The sequence below is a fragment of the Ochotona curzoniae genome, unplaced genomic scaffold (genome assembly GCF_017591425.1).
Source record: "Ochotona curzoniae isolate NIBS_2020 unplaced genomic scaffold, NIBS_Ocur_1.0 contig_2688, whole genome shotgun sequence".
NCBI classification, from domain to species: domain Eukaryota; kingdom Metazoa; phylum Chordata; class Mammalia; order Lagomorpha; family Ochotonidae; genus Ochotona; species Ochotona curzoniae.
Genome location: NW_024465553.1, coordinates 19,747,260 through 19,774,127, shown reverse-complemented (window position 1 = coordinate 19,774,127; position 26,868 = coordinate 19,747,260). Strand labels below are relative to the sequence as shown.

General features: G+C 38.5%; 1 protein-coding gene across 3 annotated transcripts in view; it reads left to right on the top strand.

The window, feature by feature from the left end:
• The window catches only part of PCNX1 (pecanex 1), a 143,718-nt gene that overhangs the window by 38,051 nt on the left and 78,799 nt on the right, over positions 1-26,868 (top strand). For 2 of the 3 annotated variants that reach the window (XM_040975359.1, XM_040975358.1), the window contains exons 3-6: positions 18-123; positions 2,621-2,663; positions 3,787-3,876; positions 11,739-13,439. In XM_040975359.1, the coding sequence (XP_040831293.1) occupies positions 18-123; positions 2,621-2,663; positions 3,787-3,876; positions 11,739-13,439 (1,940 nt within the window). Of the gene's footprint in view, positions 1-17; positions 124-2,620; positions 2,664-3,786; positions 3,877-11,738; positions 13,440-22,687; positions 22,821-26,868 lie in introns of all 3 variants that reach the window. The other variant, XM_040975357.1, reaches the window with a different exon arrangement.

Sequence of the window (26,868 nt, the reverse complement as noted above, 5' to 3'; positions counted from 1 at the left end):
TTTATTTTCCTCCACAGTGATCCTGGTGGAGGGATTGAAATGTCTGAATTCATTCGAGAAGCCACGCCCCCGGTTGGTTGCAGCTCCAGGAATTCTTACGCCGGTCTAGATCCAAGCAATCCGGTAGGAACCTGTGCTGTTACGTATTGTGCCTTTTCACCCTCCTTTTGCTGGTGTCCTCTGTTATTTCCTGTGACTGCCAGTTTATATTTACATTTATTGCTTTTTTATAATCTTTCACCAACATTTTTATTTTTAACAGATATTTTACATTAATTAAGTGCATGTTTGCTGAGCACATGCTTATTGTCTGGGTATGTAGGTTTGCTCAAGACAGTTGCAATGTTTGCCCTTAGGAAATTTAGCTTCTTGGCTTATACTGTCTTAATGACCTTTACATCATATGCATTGGAGAGATGTAGTATATATAATAGTTACCCCTAGTCTAAACAGGCCAGGAAAAAAGGAAAAGAAAAAAACAAATTGTTTATAGTTTTCAGTCATAATTTATGATGTTAACTCTGGAACAGCAAGTAGAAAACCAATGCACTTTGCCGGTTTTAATCCTCAAAAAACTTTTAACTTATAATACTGACTCTGTAAGTATGCGAAAGGCTTTTGTTTTGTCTAACCTCACCTCGACTTTTGCTGCTACCGTTGTTGTTTTTTTTTTCATCCTGAACATCTTTTATATTGATCAAAGTCCTAGGTATTCCTACTTGCCCTTTCCATAGATAGCTTCACTGCTAGTGTGGAGGTCTGTTTTTGTGTGGCAGTGAATTTTGTGAGAAAGTTGCAGCCCCCTCAAGGTAGAATGCTGCCGAATAGTGGGTTTCAGTAGCCATTGTGACAGGCCTTCGTTACTCTGAAGGAGAGACATCTGAGTGATGTCAGAGGTTAGGAAACATCTTTTTAAATCAGTTTTATTTTTACTTATTTTTATTTTTTTAAATCAAAGAACAGAAAGTGAGAAATTGAGCTTTGTTTTACTGGTTCACTCCTCAAAGGCTCTCACCAACTAGGCATAGGCCAGACTAAAACTAGGAATTGAATATGAGCCTCGGAAAGTTTGTGCAATGGTGATGGGGATTTTCTGAGACCTAAGTGTGTGTGTTGTCTCCTGCTGCCCTCCAGCTTGTGGGAGAGGAGGAACTCGCTAGGAGATGGAGTTCGGTGCACTCTCATGTGGGGTACGGTGTTTGTTTAACTCCCGTGACCCGTGTGGTCCATGTAATGGTTTACATTTTATTTTATGAAGCTAAATTTGCTTAACTGTTTCAGTCTTGGAACTCATGAGGAATAGGCCAAAATGACTATCATAGTGCTATATTTGGTACCCTCAATATGTTTGGAATTTGTGTGATATTTTTAAAAATGATTTTTATGATGGTATAATAATGACTGTGAAATTTTAGGAAAGTGTTATGGATGCATAGATGAAAAGCTCAGCAACCAAATTTTTGTTTTCTATTTTGTAGTTAGTGCTAAAAATTCATTTTTGTGGGTGCTATAGATTTTTAACTTCAAATGTTAAAGCCATTTACAAAGGATGTTTGTAGCTGAGAATATATTGATGCTCTAACAATTTGACTGAAAAACTTATGATGTTCTTTTTAACATATATTACTTTTTTCCCTATATGTACCAAATTTATTTTAGATAGAGTCAGTGCCAGTTTTGCTTTTGTTTATAACATGAGCATGATAAAATAAAATAGTACAAGTGCATGGTATGAGTTGTTGGAGGCTGAAGGCGTCCGGCTGTGGGGGCTCCAATAATCCTGGGCATGCGAGGGCAGCAAGAGCTCAGCCCATCTGTAACATGTGCACAGTGCTTCCTGGGGCCGACGGCCTGTGGCCGTGAGGGAACATGCTTACCAGGGAGCCTTTAGCACTGAGAAGAGTGGCAGATGAACATGATAATCTGGTCATTCATCTTGCTAGTCTGCAGCTATAATGAGATATAGCTACATTTTTTTTTTCATTGTGCCTATTTGTATTGGCATACCACATTGTATGGCACACACATTGTATAAGCATTGAAGCAACACATTATATCCCATGAGTGTGGAAAATTAAGTCAAGTAAGCCCCCAAAATACATACACTAAATAAATCAGAAGCACAAAGCCAGCCAACCAACAGAACAACCTAGGTGCTCTTTTTACACATTTCTGTCTGCAAGCCCACACTATTAAAGTGTCAAAATTCACATTTAATGTTTGCTTCCCAGCCTTCTTTGAAGGGCTCCTTAGGAGTTAAATCATTGGCTATTCTTCCTCACTTCTGCCAGGAGTCTTGTCGCCTGAGAAGGGGCTAGCACCTTACCCATATAGGTGAGTGTACATGAGGGATCACGTTTTTACCTTTGCCAGGCTGTTGAAAGGTGTTCCATGCAGTTAGATGCCAGGGTGGCTCTAAAACAGATTATGCCTAGATTTGTTAACGTTATACCTGGATATAGAGCAGTCTAGGTGCAGAAGCTTATCAAAAGAAAACAAAAATCACTGTTCACAGAAGCAGGTGCCAGAAGGCCGCAGACCACAGTTTTCATTGTCGTGCCTTACTTAGCCCCAGTTTACAGCCACATTTTAACAGGTTTATTTTATGTCACGTTTTCAGATTGGATCTGGTTCTCGTCTTGGAACAGCAGCAACCATTAAAGGTAGAAGTGATCTGATTTTACATTTCGTGTTTGGTTATAATAAAGATAATAGCACAATGCATTCATATGTAAGGAAAACACGTTTTTTAAGATTTTTATAGATAAAATTGTCTTATTGAAAGTTGCTTGATTTACATGGTGTTCCTCTTTCATCCTGTACATTTCACAAAAGTGTTTGACTATTTTCATTGCATGAATCAAAAAGATTTTAATCTACAAAGTGACTTCAGAAAGTTCATGGAATGGTGATGGGGATTTTCTGTGAACGTTTGGAAGCGTCTTCCTGTAAGATACTTCCTTCTTTGAGCAGAAATTCACGATGATACCTTCACATGTGGGTACAGATGAAACAGTGAGAAAGCTTCAGACTTTGCTGACCTTTGACTAATACTTCTGCACTATACATACATCACATTATTTTTTCCATATAATTTTTTAGCTTTCTGTTTTACCCTGGGAAATTTCTATAAAGTTGTTGTTATATAATTTATATATATATGTTGTTGTTATAATGTAATAATATTTACATGATTATTTTTTTCTGCAAATGTCCATCTCCCTTTTTAAAAAAAAATTTAATTTCATTTTATGACACAGTTTCATAGGCTCTGGGATTCCCCAACCCCCTCCCATGCCCACCCCACGTGTTGGATTCCTCCACAGTATTGCAGTAGTACAGTTCAAATCCAGTCGTGATTCCTTCATTGCAAGCATGTACCAGGCATAGAGTCCAGCATCTTATTGTCCAGATAAATTCAACAGTTTCATTGGGAGACCATCCCTGGTCTGAAAGTAGAGCTGGCAGAATATCATCCCCTCCAATGAAAAGCCACAACATGACATCAACAACAATTTACAGCATCATGGAGTTAATTGACATGGTATTGAGTGACCAATATGTTAGAAAAGGCAAGTTCTTAACCACTTCCTGTGTATAATTTGTGTATTTTTAAAAGCTCACACTGAAGGACGTAATTTTTTGAGTCAACACTGTTGTAACACTCGACGCACAAGCCCTGCTTTAGTTGGTATCTGCTGTTCTGTTTGTGGTTCTCCCTGCGCTGTCATACTACAGACTTGACTTTGAATGTGATGTGGTTTCTCGGTTCTGTTAACTTTGTAGGAGATACAGACCCTGCGAAGACTTCTGATGATATCAGTTTAAGTCTGGGACAGAGTTCTAGTCTTTGTAAAGAGGGAAGTGAAGAACAAGGTAAGGACATTATTTTTTGGAACATTTTAATGTGGTGACTAGATTGAATTTGTAAAATGCAGCTCACATTTTGGCCGAGGCTTATTTTTGCTTGGTATGGTTGTCTTTAGGAACTTTAAAATGATGTGTTGGGAGTAGTACTAATACAGAGTTATACGTGATTTTAGCCTACAAGAATTCAGTTAGACATGATCTGCCAAATAAACATGGAAAGAATTTTATGAGTATAAGGCAAAGGATGAGTATCAGTTGAGACGTAAGAGTTCGGTCTTCCTTTAGTTGGTCTGAGTGTCTAGGCAGGTTTAGTGAAGCCCTAATATGTAAAGCTCTTATTTTAATTTGATGTGATCTCTAAGTGCCAGCTGCTTCATCTCTTGCTGAAAGGTAGAAATCACTAAATGTCTTGACTCAGAAGTGACTTTCTGTTGGTCCTGAGAAATGTGGGTCTGTTGCCAAGAAAGTACTTTGAGGTAGATTGTTGATAGAAACGCTGGCCATGTGTTTTGACCCCTCCTTAGTCAGTCCGATATAAATCAGTATTTTGGTTTTTACAAGGGAGTTTTCTAGATACAAAATCTTCTTTTATACTTTATTGAAATAAGGAAAAGATATTTAATGTATTTTGTGGATATAATTCTGCACTTGATCTTAGCCAGAAAGCCAGGAAGCGATTGTAGATACAGCTATAGCAATATAAAGATACCTAAATTTTATGTTTTATTTGAAATCTTTGAACATGAATGGACAGCTGTGTCATCCCTGTTTTCAAAAGGGGATTATCCAAGTTTATATTATCAGTAAATAATTATTAGTAGTTCTCTCCCTGTTTTTATCCCGTTATAACCTTGTTATTTTTTATTAGCTTATTGATGGTGTTTGGTGGGCATATTAGGGCTGATAAACGATTCTCACTATTTAAACTTGTCTATGAGATTACAAATAGGTAATTTAATTATAATATTTGTCCATTAATTTCATACTTTTCCCAGGTTCGTTCCTTACCAGTGTATTTTGTTATTGGTACCTGGGGTTTTGTCATTGTAACTTTTTGCTTGTTTGAATTACAGTTGCCTGTCATTGTTTATTTCTATGTGTGTGTTATCCCCCCAACCATAACCCTCAAAGAGAATGAGAAAAATTATTAAATATATAATATGCTACAGAAACTTTTTAACTTAAAGGTGAGTCAGTTGCTTTGAGAATTATAATATCCCTTATTTAATGTGTAATCATCAATATTGTCTCAGCAGCTAAGTAGCAAATCTTTAAAAGTTTTAGTGACATTGCATTTATGGGTCATATGTCTTCATCATATTTTGAATGTGGAAAGTATTTTGTGTAAGCAGGATTTTTGTAATATGGTTGGGTGGAATAACTTATACAGAAATCTGCCCTTGAAACTGCACACTACTGTGAATAAAGATGTCTGCGTTCACTGGGGACTTTATTGTCCGGAATAGGAGCAGGCAAACTTTCCTGTAAGGATAGACCTGTCGGTGAATGATCTGCCTTGCTATTCAGCTGCTGTGCTTTTGTGGAGTAAAAGGAATCATGAACACTTAAGTGAATAGACATGGCATAACTCACTTAAAACTTCATTTACATGATTAAATGAGCTGATCTTGCACTATGGGCTTTAGTTTGATCTTTTCTGCTCACTTCATATGCATTTGCCTAGGGTATCTTCATTATTATTCTTTTAAAGACTTATTTATTTATTTGAAAGGGAGAACTACACAAATAGAGAGATTGAGATCTTCCATCCATTGGTTCACTCCCCAACTGGCCTCAGTAGTTAGAACTGCTCTGGTCTTGAAGGCAGGAACCAGGAGCTTTTTCTGGGCCACCAGAGGCCCAGACACATGGCCTGTCCTCTACTGCTTTCACACGTACAATGGCAGAGAGCTGTGATCTCATTATTATGCTTATTTTACAAATGAGCATGTTATGACTTAGAAAGTTATATGACGCTTGCCAGAAATCACACAGTTAGGACGTGGCAGGCTTATCATTCAAATCTACATGTAAATTATGCTTTTGCTCCTTGTATTGGACTAGTCCACTTTATACATTTTATAATTTGATTTTATTATGTAACACTTTTCATGTCTTAGTTTAACATTTAACATTTTTTCAAGTACTCATTTGTGCCTGAAAGAAAGTCACTGAATAGACAGAAATCTCTGCCTCGGTGTGGTTTCCCTATGAAGCCTGTTTAATCTTCGTGTGTATTGCATAGTTTGGAATCTTACGAGTGTAAGTTCGATGTGTCTACGTAAACAGGGACGGGTTGGGGGCTGTGATGGCAGCACAGTTCAGAGAAAGCCTCCTGGAGATCACAGATCTGAGGAAGGAGTGAGCTGTCAAGGGACCGGCGACCCAGGAACAAGAGGAAAAAAGCCAGCAAGGTTTGAGAAATGGCGTGGCTGGTGTTGGTAGGGTGAAGCCAGATTGTATGGTCCTTTAAGCCGTTTCAAAGATACTGATTTCGGGCTGGCATTGTGGTGTATCAGGTAAAGCCATCACCTGTGATGCTGGCATCTTGAATGTGCACTAGTTTGTGTCCTGGCTGCTCCACTTTGAATCCAGCTCCCTGCTAATTGCCTGGAAAAGCATTGGAAGATGGCTTAAGTGTTTTGGCACCTGTTACTCATGTGGGAATCCTGGATGAAACTTCTGACTCCTGGCTTCAGAGTGAACCAGCAGATCAGATTCATTCTCTCTCTCTCTCTGTCTCTCTCAGTAACTCTGCTTTTCAAAGAAATTGGTTTTAAATCCAGATGATCAGGAACTGCTTAAGGGTTATATTTTTAACTAAATTGTTAAATTTAACTGAATTGCTGAAGCTCCTCTGTTTGGGAATATGTTAAAAACAGCTGAAGCAGAGAGCTCAGTTAGCAGGTGATTGCAGTAATCTAGTACACAGATCAGGGTAGTTAGTAGTGTGTGTGTGTTGAGGGGATGAAAGAAGGGGGGGGAGAGAGAGAGAGAGAAAATATGTTCCTGAATTTGGGTATGTCGTGTAAGATGAATAGTAGTTATGGAAGACTGGGGTTTTTGAACTAAGCAACAGAGAAGATGGAGTGTACAAAAAAGGACCAACTATTTGGATGGGGAGAGAGCGTGGATAGTAAGTAGGGAGTTTCTTTGGTCATATCTGTTGTGAGATGTTGTTAGACCTCCGTATGGCAATGAATAGGTAAGGAGATCTGTATTGGGATTTTAAGTTTTGCAGTTACCTGTGCATAAATACTATCCCTCTGTCCTCCTCCCCCCCCAAAAAAAACCCAAATCATGTGAAATGTGTAGTTAGATTATTCAGTTCGACAGTTCATAAACAGGGCAAGCCAGTATATAGTTAGCTGGTTTGGAGTTTCTAATCCAAATTCTTGGTCCTGGCGCCCTCTAGTGGTAGTTTTTTCATTTTGGCCTAACTGTCCTTTGGAACTCTTGTGGTTCTTTGGTTTCGATTTACAGGACAATGACCTTTAGTTAGTTGGCTGGCCATTAGTTGGCCAGTTGGCTTTTGTTTTGTCAGTGATTCAGGATATTGGGAGAAAACGGAGGATTGGGAGTGGGGGTTGTGCCCTGAACTTTTTCCCATCTAAGAAGTAGTCTGTGGTGTCCCTTTCCCCCCTTACTCATGTCTTCACTTCTAAGGTCAGACCTTTAGGCTGTCCTAGAGGAGCACAGGGGATGGCTGAACTACGGAGAAACTAGTTGTGAGTGTTTTAATGTTAGCTCATTACAGAGTCAGAATGCTAGATGAGATTTGGAAGAGAGGGAGTCTAAACAGAATAAAAAATTCTGAGGCTGGAGCCTGAGCCACTCCAAGTTTAGTCTAGGAGACTGAAGAGACGTAACTGATGAGATAGAAGGAAAATTTAGATTGTTACGTCCCAGAGTTTCAGGAATGGATGGATCAGCTTCATCAGATGCTATTGAGATGTTAAGTGACATGAGATCTAGACTTGACCATTGGGTTTAATGATTTTCTTAGAGGATATTGATGGCCTTGGTGAGCATAGTCTTAATGGAGTGGGGTTAGAATTCAGCTAGAAATAATTGGGAAGAAGCAAACATAGTGAATGTAGTCATTTTTTTAAGTTCTAAAAAATTAATTAAAAGAGAAATGTGAAAAAAAGACATAGTGGTTGGGTTTCCATCTGCTGGTTCATTCTTGAAATTCCTGTAACAGCTGCTAGTTCACTTCCCAACGCCTGCAGTGTTAGCAGTAGTGACCCGACTACTGCAGCTATCACCTGCTTCCTCGTGCTGTGTGTGCGTAGGAAGGTACAGCCAGGAGCCACAACTGCATGTCTAGCCTAAGTTCTCTGCGGTAGGACGTGAGTAACCTCAGTGCTAGGCCCTGGGCCCTGGGCCACCTTTGTTTCTTTTCCTTAGAGATTTATTTATTTTTACTGGAAAGGCAGGTCAGATTTATGGAGAAAAGGAGAGACAGAGGGAAAGATCTTCTGTCCATCGATTCACTCCCCAAATGGCTGCAGTGGACTGGAGCAGAGGTCCCGACACTTTGGGTCTGCCTCTGCTGCCTTCCCAGGCCACAAGCAGGAAGTTGAATGGGAAGTGGAGCAGCTGGGATATGAATTGGCACCCCTATGAGATCCTGACACTTGCAAAATAAGGACTTAGGGATTAAATGATCGTGCCAGGCCTCCTGGACTACTCTTTGAGGGAATTTTTATGAAAGGGCAGAAATCTAAAGTGATAGCTACTAGGGGAAAGCAATGTAGGAGGGAGGATTTGATTTTTGTAGGATAAATAAAAGAATGTTTGTGTAGTGAGGAGGGTGGTCCAGATGAGAGGAAGGAAGGATCGTTTGTGTTTGGGAAAGTAACGTGTTAAGTTTAGAAAACACTGTTAAATATGAAGAATAAAGCAGTAACACTTCTGCCACATGTTTGATATATTACCTTTTTTTCTTATTGCAATATATTTTACATATATGAAGTTTGCCTTCTATAATATGTAATTTAGTGGTTTATTATAAGATTTTTGTACCTATCACCACTTATAATTTCATATCCCCCAAAAGACACTCATTTTACTATTTCCTTCCTTCCTCAGTACATGACAAAGCCACTAGGCTTTCGGTCTCTACATTTACTTATTCCTTCTTGTGTTTGACTTACTTTGTATAGTGTATGTCAAGACAATTCCTTTTTAATAATTAAAAATGACAAAGCACTCTTAACATTCATAAAAATATGCACCTGTACCCTTAGTGCTCATATTAGTGTGTAAACCTGGGATACTGGGTTTTGTGTAGCATCACCTTTTTGTACAAATATTCTCACATTGTTTATTATCTAATCTTTGGAAATGTTTTTAGCACCTGTATAAATAGACCACATAATTTATTTAGCCATTTCTATTGGACATTGTTGGGAATTTTATGGTTTAATAGCCTTCATAATTATCTGAGATGACAGTCTTGTACTGAAATAAAAAAAAATTATTATTTTTATTAGGCAGATCTACAGAGAGGAGATAAGATAGAGTGAACTATCCACTGGTTCACTCCCCAAATGGCCATAATGGCTGGAGCTAAGCAGATCCAAAGCCAGGAGCCAAGAGCCTCCTCTGGATCTCTCACATAGGGGCATTGAACCAAGGCTTTGAACTGTCCTCTGCTGCTTTCTTAAGCAGGAAGCTAGATGTGAGGTGGAGCAGCTGGGATTCAAACCAGTGCCCATTTGGGATGCTGGTGCTTGCAGGTAGAAGATTACATAGTTGAAGAAACCTTATATGAAGATGAGATTTTATTATTTTACAGCAGTTCCATGTAAATAGATTAAATGATCAAAGTTAAGAATAATTTTCAGGGGCCTGGAGCCATGGCATAGCGGCTAAAGTCCTTGAACTCACCAGGATACCATATGGGCACTGGTTCTAATCCCTGCAGCTCCACTTCCCATCCAGCTCCCTGCTTGTGGCCTGGGAAAGACTCGAGGACAGCCCAATGCCTTGGGACCCTGCAGCTATGTGGGAGACTTAGAAAAACTCCTGGCTCCTGGATTTGGATCAATGCAGCACCTGCTGTTGTGGTCACTTGGGGAGTAAATCATCGGACAGAAGATATTTCTGTCTTTCCTCTTCTCTCTATATCTGACTTTGCAATAAAAATAATTAAATCTTTAAAAAAAATAAAAAAGAATAATTTTTAAGGTAAACTGACAAATGTTGCAGCCCAGTCTAGCCCAGTGTACCACAAGCATAGCTCTTGCATAGTCCAGCAGGAACTGCAGCCTAGCCGGTATGATCCCCAGCTAACCCCACCAGACCTGCTCCCAGCCCCATTCTTGTGCATGTCAGTGTGTGCAGCAGACTAAGTTAGTCTGTGCTGCATCCCAGCCAGGCTCTTGTATACACTCATGGGTGTTGCAGCTCAGCTGACCCCACAAACCAGTCTTGGCTGTCATGGCACCAACAGGAGTTGTAGCCCACTAGAGGGATGCCCACAATTTCCCTGCTAGGGCCAGTCCCAGTCGAAATCCCAGATTTTGCACTCTCCAGGGAGTACTGTGATCCACTCAGCCATGATTTGTACCATGTCCTGGCACTTGTGGATGCTATGACAAAGCCTGGTCAGTCAGCACTTCTGATCCTTGCCTGCGCTAGTAGATGCGGTGGCCTGGCCTAGCCCACGCCCTGTTCCAAACCCAATTCACATGCAGGTTGATGATAGTGAGTCTTGCACAGGGTCTGTCGCAGTCTTGTGTGCACCCAGTCCCAGCTTTCACGCTCACCAGTGAGAGCAGTGACCCAGCAGGGGAGCCCTTGCAGTTCCCACCCCCCAGCAGGTTCTCTTCCAGCCTCAGGTCTTGCATGTGCTTTTGGTTGCTGCGGTGCAGGCTGGCATAGCCCATCTGACCTTGGTGTTCACCAGTGGTAATGCAGCCTGGCTCCACCTGGCCTTCCCCGAGTCCCAGCTCATGCCTGCGGGGGGTGGGTACTTCAGCCTAGCACAGCACAGCCAGTCAGAAAGGCAGGTTTACAGAGAGGAGAGATGATAGAGAAAGATGTTCCTTCTGCTAGTTCATTCCCCAAATGGCTGCAGTGGCTGGAGCAGAAATATCCCAAGCTGGCATCTAGGAGCCTCTTCTAAGTCTCTCACATGGGTGCAGGGTCTCAAGGCTTTGGGCCATCTTCTGCTACTTTCCTAGGACACAAGCAGGAAGCTGGATGGGAAGTGGAGCACCTGGGACTTGAATCAGTGCTCATATGGTATACTAGCACTTGTAGGTGAGCAATGAGCCAGTTGAGCCATTGCGCTGGCCTGGAGGTTTTTGTTGATACATGAAATAATCATGCTAGTTTTTCAAAGTGATTCTCGTATTGTGTTAGATAAAATAATGACACTGTTAGGTACCATTGATCATGATGTGCCACACAGTGTTATTAACTCAATATTTCTTGACCACTAACTCTGAATTTTAGGCTAATAATGCCATTTTATAGACAGAGACCCTGAAGTACAACCCAGTGACATCTAGTTATAAGATAAGACAAAGTTTCCATAGAATTCCAGGTCTATTTTTAATATAATTTTTTTTTTTTGGCCTCTAGCTTTATCGTTATTAGTCTATAGAACCTTTTTGAGACCAGTTCAGGAACTCGTATTTGGCAATTCAGTTCATCTCATCAGTAGAATGCTGTCTTTGTGCAACTGTGAAATAGAAACCAGCTCTTTGGAAGGACCAGCCAACTGTTAGTGAACTGTTTGAGAAATTGTTTATCTTTGATTTACTTTATGCTGTGAATTCTTTCCAGTGTTACACAGTAACAAAAAAATAGATCATGCATCTGTGTTAACATTTGCAAATATGTGTTTGAAATAGATTTGGCAGCTGATCGGAAGCTCTTCCGTCTGGTCTCCAATGACTCCTTCATCTCCATTCAACCTTCCTTATCCTCTTGTGGACAGGACCTGCCCAGGGACTTCAGTGACAAAGTGAGCTTGCCAAGTCACAGCCACCACCACCATGTTGATCAGTCTCTGTCCAGCGCCTGTGACACAGAAATGGCTTCTCTTGTACCTTTACATTCACACTCTTACAGGAAGGACCACCGGCCTCGAGGAGTGCCACGGACCTCCAGCTCAGCTGTGGCTTTTCCAGACTCTTCGCTGAATGACTTCCCTCTCTATCAACAAAGACGTGGTCTAGACCCAGTTAGTGAGTTAGAATCTTCCAAACCTCATTCTGGATCCAAAGAATCTTTGGTGGAAAATTCTTGTTTATCTGGGGAGTTTCGGCTTGCTTCTGACCTAAAAATCAGCAGTTCTCAACCACCCACCAAAAGTGGGAAGAGCAAACCTTTGAAGGCAGACAAAAGCGTGGACAGCTTGAGGAGCCTGAGCACACGGAGTAGTGGGTCCACTGAGAGCTACTGCAGTGGGACGGACCGTGACACCAATAGTACTGTCAGCAGCTACAAAAGTGAGCAGACTAGCTCCACGCACATAGAAAGCATCTTGTCAGAACATGATGAGTCTCCGAAAGTAAGCAAGAAGAGTAGTAGGAAAAAAGAGTGCTGTGCTGATCCTGACAACAGCTGTGCCCGTGACCAAAGGACTAGCAGGGACACGGCTGCCTTGGAAGTGAGTGCAGATCCTGGGGCTCCCGAGGCCAGGGAGCCTGCGGGCTCAGGGGAGGTGCACAGCCAGAGAGCGCTCAGCACCTCTGCGTCTGAAGAAGCCAATAAGAACCCCCATGCCAATGAAGTGACGTCACCAGAGGATAGGCCGGTGGAGAAAACTGTGGACAACAAGGAGGAACAGAGTGAAAAGCCAGTGGTTCCAGTGGATTCAAAAATTTCTAAAGATACTGGTGGAAAGCAGAAGGAAGGGGATGTGCGACCCAAATCCTCCAGCTTAATTTACCGGACAGCTTCTGCCCACAAGTCAGGCAGGAGACGGACAGGAAAGAAACGGGCCAGCAGTTTTGACTCCAGTCGGCACAGGGACTACATTTCCTTTCGAGGTGTTTCTGGTACCAAACCTCATAGTGCTGTATTTTGTCACGACGAGGACTCTAGTGATCAGAGTGACCTGAGCAGAGCGTCAAGTGTTCAGTCGGCTCATCAGTTCAGCAGCGATAGCTCTTCCAGCACCACCTCTCATTCGTGTCAGTCTCCTGAGGGCAGGTACAGTGCTCCAAAGACCAAACATGTCCACAAAGAGAGGGGCACAGATTCTGAACACACTCACAAGGCTCATCTGGGTCCTGAGGGAGCTGGCAAAAAGCGGGCCACACGACGGACTTCCAGCACCAATAGTGCTAAGACTCGGGCTCGGGTGTTGAGCTTGGACAGCGGCACGGTAGCATGCTTGAATGACTCAAATAGACTCATGGCCCCTGAAAGTGTAAAACCCTTAACAACTTCCAAATCAGACCTCGAGGCCAAAGAGGGAGAGGTGCTAGATGAGCTATCTTTACTGGGCCGGGCTTCGCAGTTAGAGACAGTCACACGGTCTAGGAATAGTTTGCCAAGCCAGGCTGCATTTCCTGAAGGGGAAGAGCAAGACGCAGCCAGTGGAGGTAAGTGAGCCACACAGGAGACTCCCCAAAAGTCACTGAAGATTCTGGTGCTGTCAATTTGAGTAGTGTTTATTTCTTAAAAAAATGCTTTCGGTTAATATTGTCCCATTCACACTGTTATTTAAGTATGTTTTTTCCTAAGAAGTGAGACGGTTATTTTAGAAAAAGTTTTGATGTGAGTACTAATAAGTAGTTTTTAGCTGTATTATTTGAACATATCATTTTGTTCTTGTTGGTGTTGACATTTCTAAGCTGGATACTACGTGTTTCTGGTGGAAATAATAAAGCTAACCGCTTGTGGCTACTTGATGGCAGCAACACCAAACCACTGTCCATCACCTTTTACACAGTGTGTGCCAGTGAACTTTCAGAATCAGATCATTCAACTTGTTATGTAAGATTTTTCAGAATATAACCTTAGCTTCATTGTGTACCTTTGAAACCTATAACTGTCTCTTTAAATCTCTTTTTTGTTTGTATTTCTTGCATATTTAACCTTAAAAGAACATTTCCCCCTCATATCTTCATATGTTCTCTAAAGCTTACATAGTTGAGATTTGTATTTTATCATAGCATGCTGCGTCCGTTATTAGATGTGTGTAATCCCTGCGATAGCAGTGATGGTATTTTGGTTAATGCAATAGCTTACTTATTTTAGTTTGAGGGGAAATTATGCAATACTGGTTAGGTGATTTTACATTGTTAGTGTTTATTGGCCATATGTTTTAATTTTAAAGTGGTGGCTTATTATTTCCTCCTGCCCCAAATAGGTTTTTTGAAATTTTATTTTGGTTATGTTGGAAAATTATGTCTTTTGTTGTCAGCACTTTAGCATTTTCTGCCTCTTCCTCCCCTCCTTTTGTTGATGCTGTATCTTTAGCTTTGAATTTTACAGTCTGTTGGTATAGTGATGTTCAGTGTCTTAATAAGCTGAATTTTCTGTTTGGGCAAACATTCTAAAACATGAATAACTGATTCTCTCAAAGAATGTGAATGTCACCAAGAGTGTTTTGGAAGTCCATATTGTGGCTAACAGTGTCCTCTATGTTTGCTTTTTCTTTTGGTAAAATTTCTAACAGAGAATGTAAAGAAATCTCTGATTCCTCAGGAAGAAGGTAGTTTGTCTCAAACTTAAATAATGAGAATGGTGTGTATCTACAGAGATTTTGTTGATAATAAAGTAGTTAAATGTCCTTGAGACTTTGACCTGGATACCATTCTGGGTTTTAGTTTTTTTTTTGTTTTTTTTTTTTATAAGAGACTTAAAGATGCTTGCAGTGATTTCTCACATGGATCTCACCTGTGTTCAAAATGTGCAGTAAATCATTAGGTTCTAAAATATAGCTTTTTAAAATCTGTGTCAAAGTAAGTTTTAACAGTGAGCATACTATGATGGAAAAGAATTGTTGGTGTGTTAGTACCCATCATATATGCACAAGGACAGTAGTAAGTCTGTGTCCTTGTATTTAAAATGTTACTTCTTTTTATAAGGAATGTGCAGTGCTGTCTTTTTTAGGGGGAAAAGTTATATAGAAGGTGTCATTTACTTCTTAGTACAATTTGTTCTGAGTAATTTAACCTCTCATTTTTACAGGTTCCAACATTTGTGGGTTCTTTGTTTGTATTCCTTTCCTTCTTTTAAAAATATCTCCACTGAGGCAAGTGATGAAAGAAAAACTTCCACCAACTCTTGATGGAAGAGATGCGATAGTTTGTAGACTGTTGTAAAAGAGGCTTTCCCCAAGGAAGCCGTTACAGAGGCCATTGCTATTTGCACTGCATTTTGTCTAGAGTAAATGTTAAGCAAAACTAAACCACTTCTATGTGTCGAGGATTTATGTTTATTGATTCTCATCACCGCTAAATACAGAGGTTTTGTAGGAGGTTTACTTGGGCTTTGGGGAATACTGGAACATGGGAGGTAGTTTATTTTGATTCTCAATATCTAAAAATTAATGTAGGCTTAAATACTTTAAAAAATAATCTTGTATATTAATGTTACTTGTTACTATTTGCCAATTTTATTTGACAGTTAAGGAAAACTGTTTTGGGCTATATATTTTGTTTTACTACTGTACTAATAAAACATACATCTGTTTATAAAATATAAATGGGTTTCATTATGATGAATTTGAAAGTATTAATTCTCCAGTGATTTCTGTTTTATTTTTACAGTGTGTTGTGTCAGTAATATGGAGGAGTGGAATTAGTAAATGTACTTTAAAATACTAAAGGAAAATATTCTAAGAATATAACCTAAAGTATTCTAAGAATATAAATTGATTTGATGACATGAAGTACATGCATTTGTTAGAATCTGAGGTCTGCTGTAGTTGTGACTGTAAGAAAGCTGCTTAACTAAATTTTTAAACCTCAGCTTCCTTGTTGTAAAATGAAATGATAAAAATATATATCACATAGAGTTGTTGTAAGCATTAGAGGGGTTTGATATACATAAAATTCTTAAAATAGTATCTGGCATGCCATAAATTCTTATTAGCACTGCTGGTACGATTCTTAAACAGGCCAATTTGTTATGCAATGCAAATGAATCCTGTTCTTGCTTAACTTTTTAAATCAGTGGTATAAAATTAAGGTGCAAGTAAGTGATTTAATATAAATAAATTAAGTATTCTAATTGTGCTATTGTGGAATTTGACACTGTAAAATATAAAGATGGTATCTAAATTACTGATTTCTTACATAAAATCAGCAGAAAACCAGTTTTCATTAACTAATCCAGCAATGTGTATTTTAACCTTATTTTGGCTGTAATAATTATGTCATGTAATTTTAGGCATGCAGTCATATAACAGATGATTGTTTTATAACATCTGTTGTCATTTTTGGTTAAGTATGCTTTTGACCTTGTTTGATACTTGATTTCTATTTTATACTTTTTAATAGGTAAAAGGGCTTGTCTTCAAAAATTTATGACTAGTATTTTAAGAAATACATACAAGTTTTATATGGTTGCAAAGTGCCTTGGGATTTTCTTTTGTTTTATTTTTGGTTAATATAAAGAGAACAGATTTTATGGATTCCATTAAAGTGTCTTATTGGGCCACTTAAACTTACTAGCTGTATGATTCAATGATATGGTTATAATGTGTTTTCTGTATCAAAGTCAGACGGTAAAGAATAGAGGAGAAGTTTGGGTTAACTGATATTCCTTGTGCTTTTTTTTTAAGTTCTCAATCTATTTTACAACAAAATTATTGTAATTATAATGTTTGGATCACAATACTGTAGGCATTAGCTGGAATCATATCATAATATTGTTTGCTTTAGGAACCAGAGATAATCTATTACGGGAAAAGTTATCAAGAAAAGTCACATATTCTCTGAAAATTTGTGAGACGGTTGTGTTATACATGAAAATTTTAGATCTGTTGTTTTGTTGTATGTTAATATTATCAATGAACTTTAGAAAGATGAAGACCACTAAACAAAATAATGCAAGTTAAAGCTTCTGTCACTTTACTAAATAGAGGATCTCTGAAGGCTAGTAAACTTAATTATCTGATTTCCCAGTCCGTCCTGGCATGTTAGTGGAAGAGGATTGGCACTTACAGGGCTGAAGTCAGGGAGCAGGTGCAGTACACAGCTGGTCCTTTATAATGTTTTCACCAGTGAAAATTATTTTCGTTTACAATTGATGATTACATGCTGTACAGTCAATTCTCATTTTTTTTTTTTTTTTGGCCTCCCAGAAAGTGATGCTTACAAGCATTTGTTTTATCACAACAGGATATTTGCAATAATTTTGGCTGACATTGAAACTTAGAAAGGGAAAGCTAATGAATGCCATGCCTAGCATAAAATATTTACTCTAAATTTTTTTTGCAAAATGATTTGAATGTTCAGTTAACTAGGTAGTGATCCTGTTCTTAAGTAGTTTTTAGCTTGAAGAGTATTTCAGAATGTCAGCACTTTTTGAGCTTATGTATACAGTGTGTTTGTTCCATATTTTATTGTTTTAAGTTTAGTTTCATAATTGCATTTTTCTGATATACTTGAGGTACTAGGTGTACACATTTATTTTCATTATCCTCTCAGATTTACTTTTTTGTCCCCAAAATAAGCACTTCCTGCAGGACAATATTCTTCAGCAGTTTTTTCTGTCTAAATTTTTATTACTGACTTACTGCAATATGCTTGTTATTGCAAAACAGCAGTTCAGAAGTAGTATTTTATATATGAATCCTTTAACTAATCAGTTATATGACTGATAATTTTTAAAGATTTATTTATTTATTTGAAAGAGCTTTTGAGAGAAAAAGGGAGAAATACACCCACCCACCCATTCACTCCCCAAATTGCTGCAGTGGCCAGTAATGAGCCAGACCAAAGGCAGGAGTTTTCCGCAGAGGCCTAAATAATTGAGCCATGTTCAGCTGCTTTGCCAGGCCACAAATACTATGCCGAAGCAAAAGTGGAACAACTAGGATGTGAACCATTTCTGGGATGCCAGGATGGTAGGCCTAGCTTGCAGTGCCACACACTGGCCCCTATTGACAGTCCTTTGAAAGAAGCATCTTTATCTGTACATATTTATACTCACAGGTTATACTCACAGATCCAGATTCTGGGATAGAATTTTTGAACCCTCAGCTTGTGCCTCATCAAAATTTGCTATTGTGTGCATACCAGCTACCTTGAAAGTAAATGCTTTTCTTGTTTTCACTCAGTAAGATAGTTTTAATGTGCCATATAGAAATAGATTGCATTGATCAAGTATAGTGATTCAGTATGGAACACACTTAAGTCACTGAAATAAAAGGGAAGTGCGTCCTGAAGTTGGAGATGTGGAGATGTCTAGTGTGGATTTTACTTTTATAAGTGGTCTCCAGAACACAACTGCTTACAATATTTTAGAATATTTGGGCTGTGCCCAAGAGTTGTACATAGACAGTAAATACTAAAACTTAATTGAATTTTTACACCAGTATCCCAAACCTAAAAAGCTACATTATCTGAACATTCCTTTTTCTTATTAAAAAAGAAATATTTATTTTATTTGAAAGAGTTACAGAGGTGAAGAATAGCCAGAGAGAGAACAATCTTCCAACTGCTGGTCCATTTTTTTTTTAAAGTTCAGACTTTTTTTTTTCTTTTTTAAATAAGATTTGTTTATTTTTATTGGAAAGTTAAATATACAGAGAGGAGCAGAGACGGAAAAGAAACTCTAACGTTCACTGATTCACTCCTCAAGTGGCCACAACAGCCAGAGCTGAGCTGATCTGAGGCCGGGAGCCCCGGAGCCTCTTCCGGGTCTCCCATCTGAGTGCAGGGCCCCAAGGCTTGGGACTACCCCAGACTGCTTTCCCAGGCCACAGGCGGGGAGCTGGATGGGAAGTGGAGAAGCCGGGATTAGAACTGGTGCCCATATGGGATCCCAGTGCATTCAAGATGAGGACTTCAGCCATGAGGCTACCGCACCAGGCCCATGCTGGTTTATTTTCTGAATGTCCATAAGCACCAGAGCTGGACTAATCTGAAGCTGGGAGCCAAGCATTTATTCCAAGTCTCCCTGGGTACAGGGGCCCAAGGCTTTGGGCCATTTTCCACTGCTTTCCCAGTTTGTAAGCAGTGCTGGATGGGAAATGGAGCAGCCAAGTCCTGAACCAGTGCTCATTATGGGATGCCTGCACTGCAGGGAAGAGATTAGTTAGTTATGCGACTGTTCTAGTCATTGAAAAATCCTTAAACTTAAGATAATAGACATTCTTTTGAAGTCATTTTAACTATTAGAAAATGCATGATTAGAGTATCAGGACTTGTGATTTGAAAAAAATGCTGGTAGGTTAGAATTCTGTTTTTGTTATTCTTTTTGTTGTTTGAAAGGCAGAGAGAGGGAAGAGACAGAAAGAGAGAGAATGAATAAGAGATGTTCTGCTCGTTCATTCTTCAAGTGGCTCTAGTTGCTGGGGCTGTGCCGGGTCAGAGCCAGGCGTATTAAACTTGTTCCAGATTTGCTGCATGGATGCAGGGGTCCAAGCACTCGGGCTCCTTCTGCCTTCCCAGACACATCGGTAGGGAGCTAGATTGGAAGTGGAGCATCTGAGTCTTTAATCGGTTCCTGTTTGGCATGCTGGTGTCACAGGTGGACACTTAAGGCACTGTACCACATCCTGGCCCATATTTACAGAGCTTTAATTGCTGAATCACAGGAATGTTTTTAGTCCTTTACCTACACATGGTTTTATTAAATAGTAGCTAGAGTGCCAGGCTTGCATTGCTTATATTTTATATTCTCAATCTTTAACGCTATTCTTTGCTAGAAAATGCTGGTTTTTCAGTAAAACCATGTCTTCAAAACTAGTCTCAAATTATTTTCTGCTTTCTAGCTTATTTTTTTTTCTTTCTCCTCTACGGTTAAACTGTTAAAAAAGTTCACTGTAACTGAATTGCTACAGTGAATTTTCTTCAAGTATAGCTTAGGTGACTGTATATGCTTACAGCAGATTATTTTAAACTTCAGAGATGCTCTCTCCTCCCTTGGGTCCTCTGCTGGACCTTACTCCAAGTACAGATGGTGGGGAAAGCGGCACAGGCGCTGGGGCAGACTTGCCTAGCATTGCGCTTTCAGGAGAATGTGTGAATCCGTCTTCTAATAAAGCAGTTGTTGTGGTGAACACTTTGAAAATTCTTTAAGATATTTATATCCCGATTATTACAAAGGACACTATAGGCAGTTTTTATAGCTCCACATCAATACATTGTTCAATGAATTCCTCAGCTTTCATCTTGATACATTCCCAAGGCTAAGGAAAGGAGTAAGGTAACCCGTTAGCTGTTCTGCAGATGGCCGGATGTCAGTGGTGTCTTACTGGGGCAAAATGAAAAGATGGTTTACTGAAAAAGCCAGAGGACATTTTGGCTAGAAATTGTTACTACAGTTTGTTGCTTTGTCTCAGAACTATGGAGCAATTAGCTTTTACTTACAATTAATACCAATAAGTCTTAGCTAGAAGAAGCTATTAAAACTATCCCGTTTCCTTTCCTACTTATTCTCAGGAGCCCTTGATCACAAATTGCTTTTTTTCTATATGTTTCTGAGTAATTTTGGCATATTCTATGAATTAAGTTATCTAATTTATCTAATTTTATCTTTATCTGATTTATCCTTAATATCTTTCTTAATCATTTTGGTATATTCTACCAATTAAATTATCTAATTATTTCCTGTAAATGATGTCTGGATAAATTTACTCTTTTCTGGTTGAAGCAATGTCTACAATGGAACTAAACTACAACTGAACTAGAGAGAATATTAGAAAGTTTTTTTTTACTGCAGCTGGATTGACCTATAAATTGGACTTAATAGCTTGTTGTAAATAATGGTTTGTAAGTCACAGTACCATAGGTGATAGAAGCCATAGAATAGAAATCGTGTTGTGAAGGTTGTTTGAATTGAAATTTTTTAAACGATGATTTAAGTTCCCTAGCCTGGCTTAGTGATGTCTTCAGCGCCTTCCGGGTATACCAGTTACTCTTATTTTCCATTTCTTCCCTCAGCTGACTTGCTTTCTCCTTGTTTGTTCCTTTGTTCTGTGACTGTATATGTTTTCTGCTTTGTGATGGTTTCAATCTGTTTTCCTTTCTTTGGGGTCATGACTATCAGGAATTGGTAAATGTCTTGTGGATTGGCAGAACAAAATAGCCTGGACATTGTAGACCAGTACGACCAATGCAACGTTCTGTGGTATTGGTAATATTTTATATCTGTACTGTTTGATGATGGCAGCCACCAACTACGAGTGTAGCTGCTTAGCACTTGGCATATGGTTCATGAATCTAAAGAATTTTTAACTTTATTTGATTTTAATTAATTAAAGCTTAATAGTCACAAACAGCTGGTGGCGGCCACATTGGACAGCAGTTCTTAGTGGCCACATTTAATCAATGTCAGTTGTTTTTATAAGATAGGCTTTTTATATACATGAGCTTTTATGTACTTTTATCTTGTATTTAAGGAAAGTGTCCATGTTTGGAAGGAATGCCTTTGTACTAACTTGTTTTGTTTTGTTTATGTTTACAATCAAAGTATCCTTTCTCAAAATTAAACTAATTCTCAGGATGTTTAGGTCACTAGGGAACAAGGATTATTCCATATTTGGATATATGGCAATCATGTTTCATTTTACTGTACAAATTGAGTGTGGTGAGATGATTAGAGTGATTTTATAAAATATATAATTCTGTGACATTGTTATGATTTTATTGTAATTTTAGTTTGCATATTATTGCTTTCAGATTACATCAGGAGTTTCTGTATCTGATACTTTATTACTGCGTGCTTTTTAATATTGAAGTGGTTAGGCCTGGGGATATAGACTTGAGTAAAGTTTAATGATAGCTGAATTACCTTACGGTTAAGATACATTCATACTATCACAGACTTTTAGCAAGTTAAGGGTGCAGCTTTGGAATCGGTGATTTCATTTAGTACTGCCAAAGTTACAACACAGAGTGTTGTTAGGTAAACATACTGCCAGCTTCTTGGCATTGGCTGTAAAGTACAAAAAATCCCCAACTACACAAGTGTCTGACTCTAGTTTTCTGTTCTAGGATGGTGGGGAAATGATATGTGCTCAGAACCATGCCTTGAGTTGTGAATTTGGGTCTTTTCCTGAATTAGCAGTAAAGTCAGGAAAAACTTTGAGTTAGCCCTGTGATCCTGAGGCAGAGCAGCCAAGGCTGTGTAGTGTGCTGTGGTGTGGTGTGCTGCCAAGTCCTGTGGTTTGGGGCTATTAAATGGGCCTTTGACTTAGGAGGTTTCTAACTTATGACGAATTCATTAGGACACAACCTCTGTGTACAGTTTTCAATGCTTTTACTCTTCTTAGAGTGAAAAATTAATGCCCCATTCCTGTTAGTATAAACTAACAAATACTCCATTTTCGAGGCTGACGTAATTTAAGGGCTATAGAGGAAAATGAGATAACAATAAACAAGCTTTCAGGAAAAGATATGAAATAACAGAGGTATTAAAATTGAGGGTGAAGAGAAGACAGTGAGCCAGCACCAAAAACACTTTTCAGAAAAAAATGATCTTTGAATGACACATACTTTCTGTGTGTTCTCTGATGTGATGGATTAACGGTACAGAGCAGGAAGCAGTGTGGAGTAATTAGACCAGTTCCTTGTGCCCCTTAGGGTGGGACGTCAAGGGAAAAACAAGCTCAGCTGCTTTGTACATCTCTGACCGGGCTGCTATTTGACATGAGTCTGTCTTGATGCAGCAGCACAGGCCAGCGAGGAGGCGGTGTCATTTCGCCGTGAACGCAGCACATTTAGGCGCCAGGCAGTGCGGCGCCGGCACAATGCAGGGAGTAACCCTACCCCTCCCACCTTGCTCATCGGATCGCCCCTAAGGTATGGTATTTTGAAATTCCACCAAGTAGAGCATGCATGTAAAAGACCTGATAACCTGTGACCCAAGAGAGCATTTGGAGTTTGCTTTTTCTGTTTCTCTCCTGTGCACTTTAGCTCTTGCGGACTTTCTTTGCATGTAACCGTGAATGAGACTATTGCATTTTGCATGCCTTATGTTGTACTAAACAAAATGACTAGATTGGCTTAATCAGTTTTAAATTACAAGATCACTTTAGGATAGTTACGGAATGTAAGTAGTGGGCCTTATATTACTTTTCTCTTGTTCTAATTCAAGTAACAATAGTAGTACAAGGTCTTTTCTGAAGGTGTTAAAGAAATATGAGACCAAACAGTGAGCTTGTTGTGGAATAATAGATACTGGCCTCAGCCAGATAAGCCAATTTGATTATTTGTTTCACTAGAAAGTGATTTGTTTTATATTACCTAAAAACTTAATGTCTTTGTTTAACTGTTAACAAAAGCTAAAAAATGATACAGGGTTGAATGTTATTTTACATGAAATGTGGTCATGTGCACATTGTAAATATATGTAATTGTTTAGTCAATCTCTGGTGAAGTTCTCAACCTTTACAATGTGCTAAGCATTTTGATATTTTATTATATTCATAGGTAAAAACACCCATTTGTTTACATTGTGGATTAATCTCCACTAAAAATCCAGCATTATTAATTACATCAAACTAATGAAAACATCTCAAACTTGAAATGTAAAAATCTATTCAGAAGACTTAAAAAATACAAATATGGATGTAAAAAACCGATTTATTTGTTAAAGGTTCGCTAGCAGGGAGAGTGGGAGGTGAGGAGGCGGGGGTTGAGGCAGAGATTGGGAGTCTGATCTTCAGTCCACTGGTTCATTCTCCAAATTTTAAGCACCTTCAGGGCTGGGCTAGGTCAAAGGCGGCAGCCTCCCTCCAGAGCAGCGGGCATCCCAGCACTTGGGCAAGCTGCTGTGTTTCTCAGGTGATTAGCCTGAGGCTGAGGACTGCTAGCTGGAATAGCTGGGGCTTACTCACACTGTGGGTAACTCACAGCCCCTAGTGCATGACAGCATGTACTTTTGTTGGTCTTTGTGCCCGATAGCACCATAATAAAATGTATTTTCCTGCTAAAGCATTTAATGAATGACTGCTGTCAAGTCCTCATTTCTGTAACTGACATTCAAGACTTGGTTATTTTTTCTGTAGTTTACATTACAATCAGGAACTTTATCTTCCATAGGTCATGTTCCTAATGAATCCTTCAAAAGGAAATTCGATATAAATAAGTATGGATTAGCTAAGCCAATATTTAAAATTGTAAATGGAAAGCCATCAACTTAAATAAAACAATTGGAGAACTTTTCTGAGTACCCTTGCTTTTGTGCAGCCTGTTCTATTCTTTTTTCCTCCTTTACCTTCCTGTTTGGAGTACTCTTTTTTTTTTTTTTTTTTTCTGTTGTATTTGGGATTTAGTTTCAGCATGCAGAAAGAACTCAGCGTTTTATTTTCTCCATTTTTTTCTTCATTAACTAATACTTGCCATAGCTAAGCTTTCTTAACCCTGTGTTGGTGTTTAAACACTTTATTATTTATTTTGAAAATCTGAGGTTGTAACATTTTTTAACTTGCTCTTTTTAGTCTTTTAAAATCCTTTCAGTCTTTGCCTCAAATGAGCCTGTAGGATCCCACTCACCAAACAATGATAGACAGGACAGTTGTATTTCTCTGGTGGAATGTTAAGAAGCAGTGTTTTAACTCCAGCAAGTCACATAGAATTTTCCCATTTTCAGAGGGATTTGAATACACTGTTATTCAAGCACAGATGTGGTTATAAAGACCTATTAGAATTTTTGGAAAGCAGTGCTACAGTAGAACCATATTGTTTTTGGGTATCTCCAATATAAAAATTATAAATACCTCAAAGTGACCTTATCACCTATGAAATAAAATAAAATCTCAAGGATTAGGAAAAATACCAGTTTATCCTTTATAGTTGTAATATATTCAGGTAAAGTATATCGATGTTATTTCTCAGTGTGAGTTACAGAACAATATCATGTTTAAATAGATGTAGGATAAAATAGTTATTTCACTTTTGGACATTTTTTCAAATGAGATAAAGTAGTGAAATACTTCCATTACAGTTCTTATACAAGTATTATGCAGTTACTAGATTTTATCTAGTAAAATCTGCAGGAGTCCTATCACGCCAACCAAATGACACTGAAGCTTCTGTATGTTAGGTTTTTTTCCTGCATAGTACATTTATACTTGCGAAGAATCTTAACTAATAAATTATGTACAGTAAGTGGTAATAATAAAGTATAATGATATATATATATATAAGTAACTAAAAAAAATCCTAAAAATGTTTGTATCTGAAATTTTCTATTTAATATTTTCAGATCATGGTTCCTCTTTGGTAATTGAAATGAAAGGAACTGAAAGTAAAACCTCAAAGGGAACTAATGTAACTTATATTAAACTTTAGTGAATAGTTTAAGTAAATGGCTTTTCAGAAATAAGTTGGTAAATACATGTTTTTGAGAGTTGGAAGTAAATCATCAATTTCTTATAAAGAAAAGTTGTCATGTGTTTTTATATTACTTATTAGAAAAATTATTTCAGAACTTTGAGAAAATTGTTATTTAGGTGGCCTTATACGCAGATTTAGAGCTAATTAGATTTGTAGCTATTTCTTCCTACTAGCACTAATAACAAAATATTTTAAAATTTCCTAAATTATTATTGAAAGCTTGAAAGCCTGTATTTATCAACCTAAATGTGCTGCCTTTTCAATTCTAGTTCATTTTATTAGAATGTACCAGTGTACTTTGCGAAGAGAAAAGTGATACTTCCTTGTGATAGTCAAGGAAGAATCCAGTAAATCTTGATCATTGGACTATGTTCGGGGCACTGTCTTCTGGAATCTGGGTGATCACTGGGACACTGTCATACTTGCAGAGTTTATACTTTGGAGAGACACAGAAAAATCACTAATAGTGTGAAGCCACATGTGAAGTGCCACAGAGAAGGGCAAAGCCTCAGAACAATTGTTTTCTGTAATCTGATCAGTGTGTGCTCGTAGGTCAGTGATGCTAGCTGTAGCTGGGATTACTTTCACACCTAAATTTGTAGCTGTCATTTTGATGTGTTAGAAAATATCTCTTTCAAACTGATAGTTTTGACATAATTGTAAGAAAAATTCATTTTATACCAATCAGTAGTAGCTTAAACATTCTGGTATGTTTCCCAACAATTTATACAAACAGGCTTTTAAAATTTTTTATTGAAGGATTTCAAGAATGTAGATATTTCATCTCTAGCTTTTGATGTTTGAAAACATATAATGCTTACAAGCACATAGATTTTGGCCAATGTCTTTTTTGGTCAATTTCTTTATCCTGGAATTAATATTTTTTAACCTGATACATATTTTTCATTTCTCTTTCTAAGATAGTTAATTTGCAAGGCATAATAGCAGAGAAAGAAGGCTGTCTCACTACTTAAATGCCCATCACAGCTGGGACTGCTTCCCAGGCGTATTAGCAGGAGGCTGGATCGGAAATGCAGGAGCCAGGACTCAGACGTGGCATTCTGCTGTGGCACGAGGAGTCCAAAGCAGCAGGCTCACCCAGCCGCAACCCCCTGTGTCCACCCTGGCACAGTATTTTGTGAACCTTTTTCTGTTTGTATATATGAATAGCTTGTGGACCTTCACTTTGAAGTTGGTGCATTCTAAACTATGTCCACATCTGACTGCCATATAATGTCTTTGTTTATGACATTACATGGAAAAACTGATGTAAGCATCTTTGAATATCATTTCCTATAAAATTCTGCTTTCTGAGTCTGCCAGCGCATAGCATTCAAACATTGTTTTTTCCCTATTTTTGGTTATATAAAATCTGTTAATTCTGATAAGATTTGCTGGTACATTTAGATACCTTCTGGGGAAGACTAAGTGATTAATTATTATGTGTATGGAGTATAAAAACTTACATGTTAAAACCGAAGAGCATCATCGTATATCTATTTTACATCTA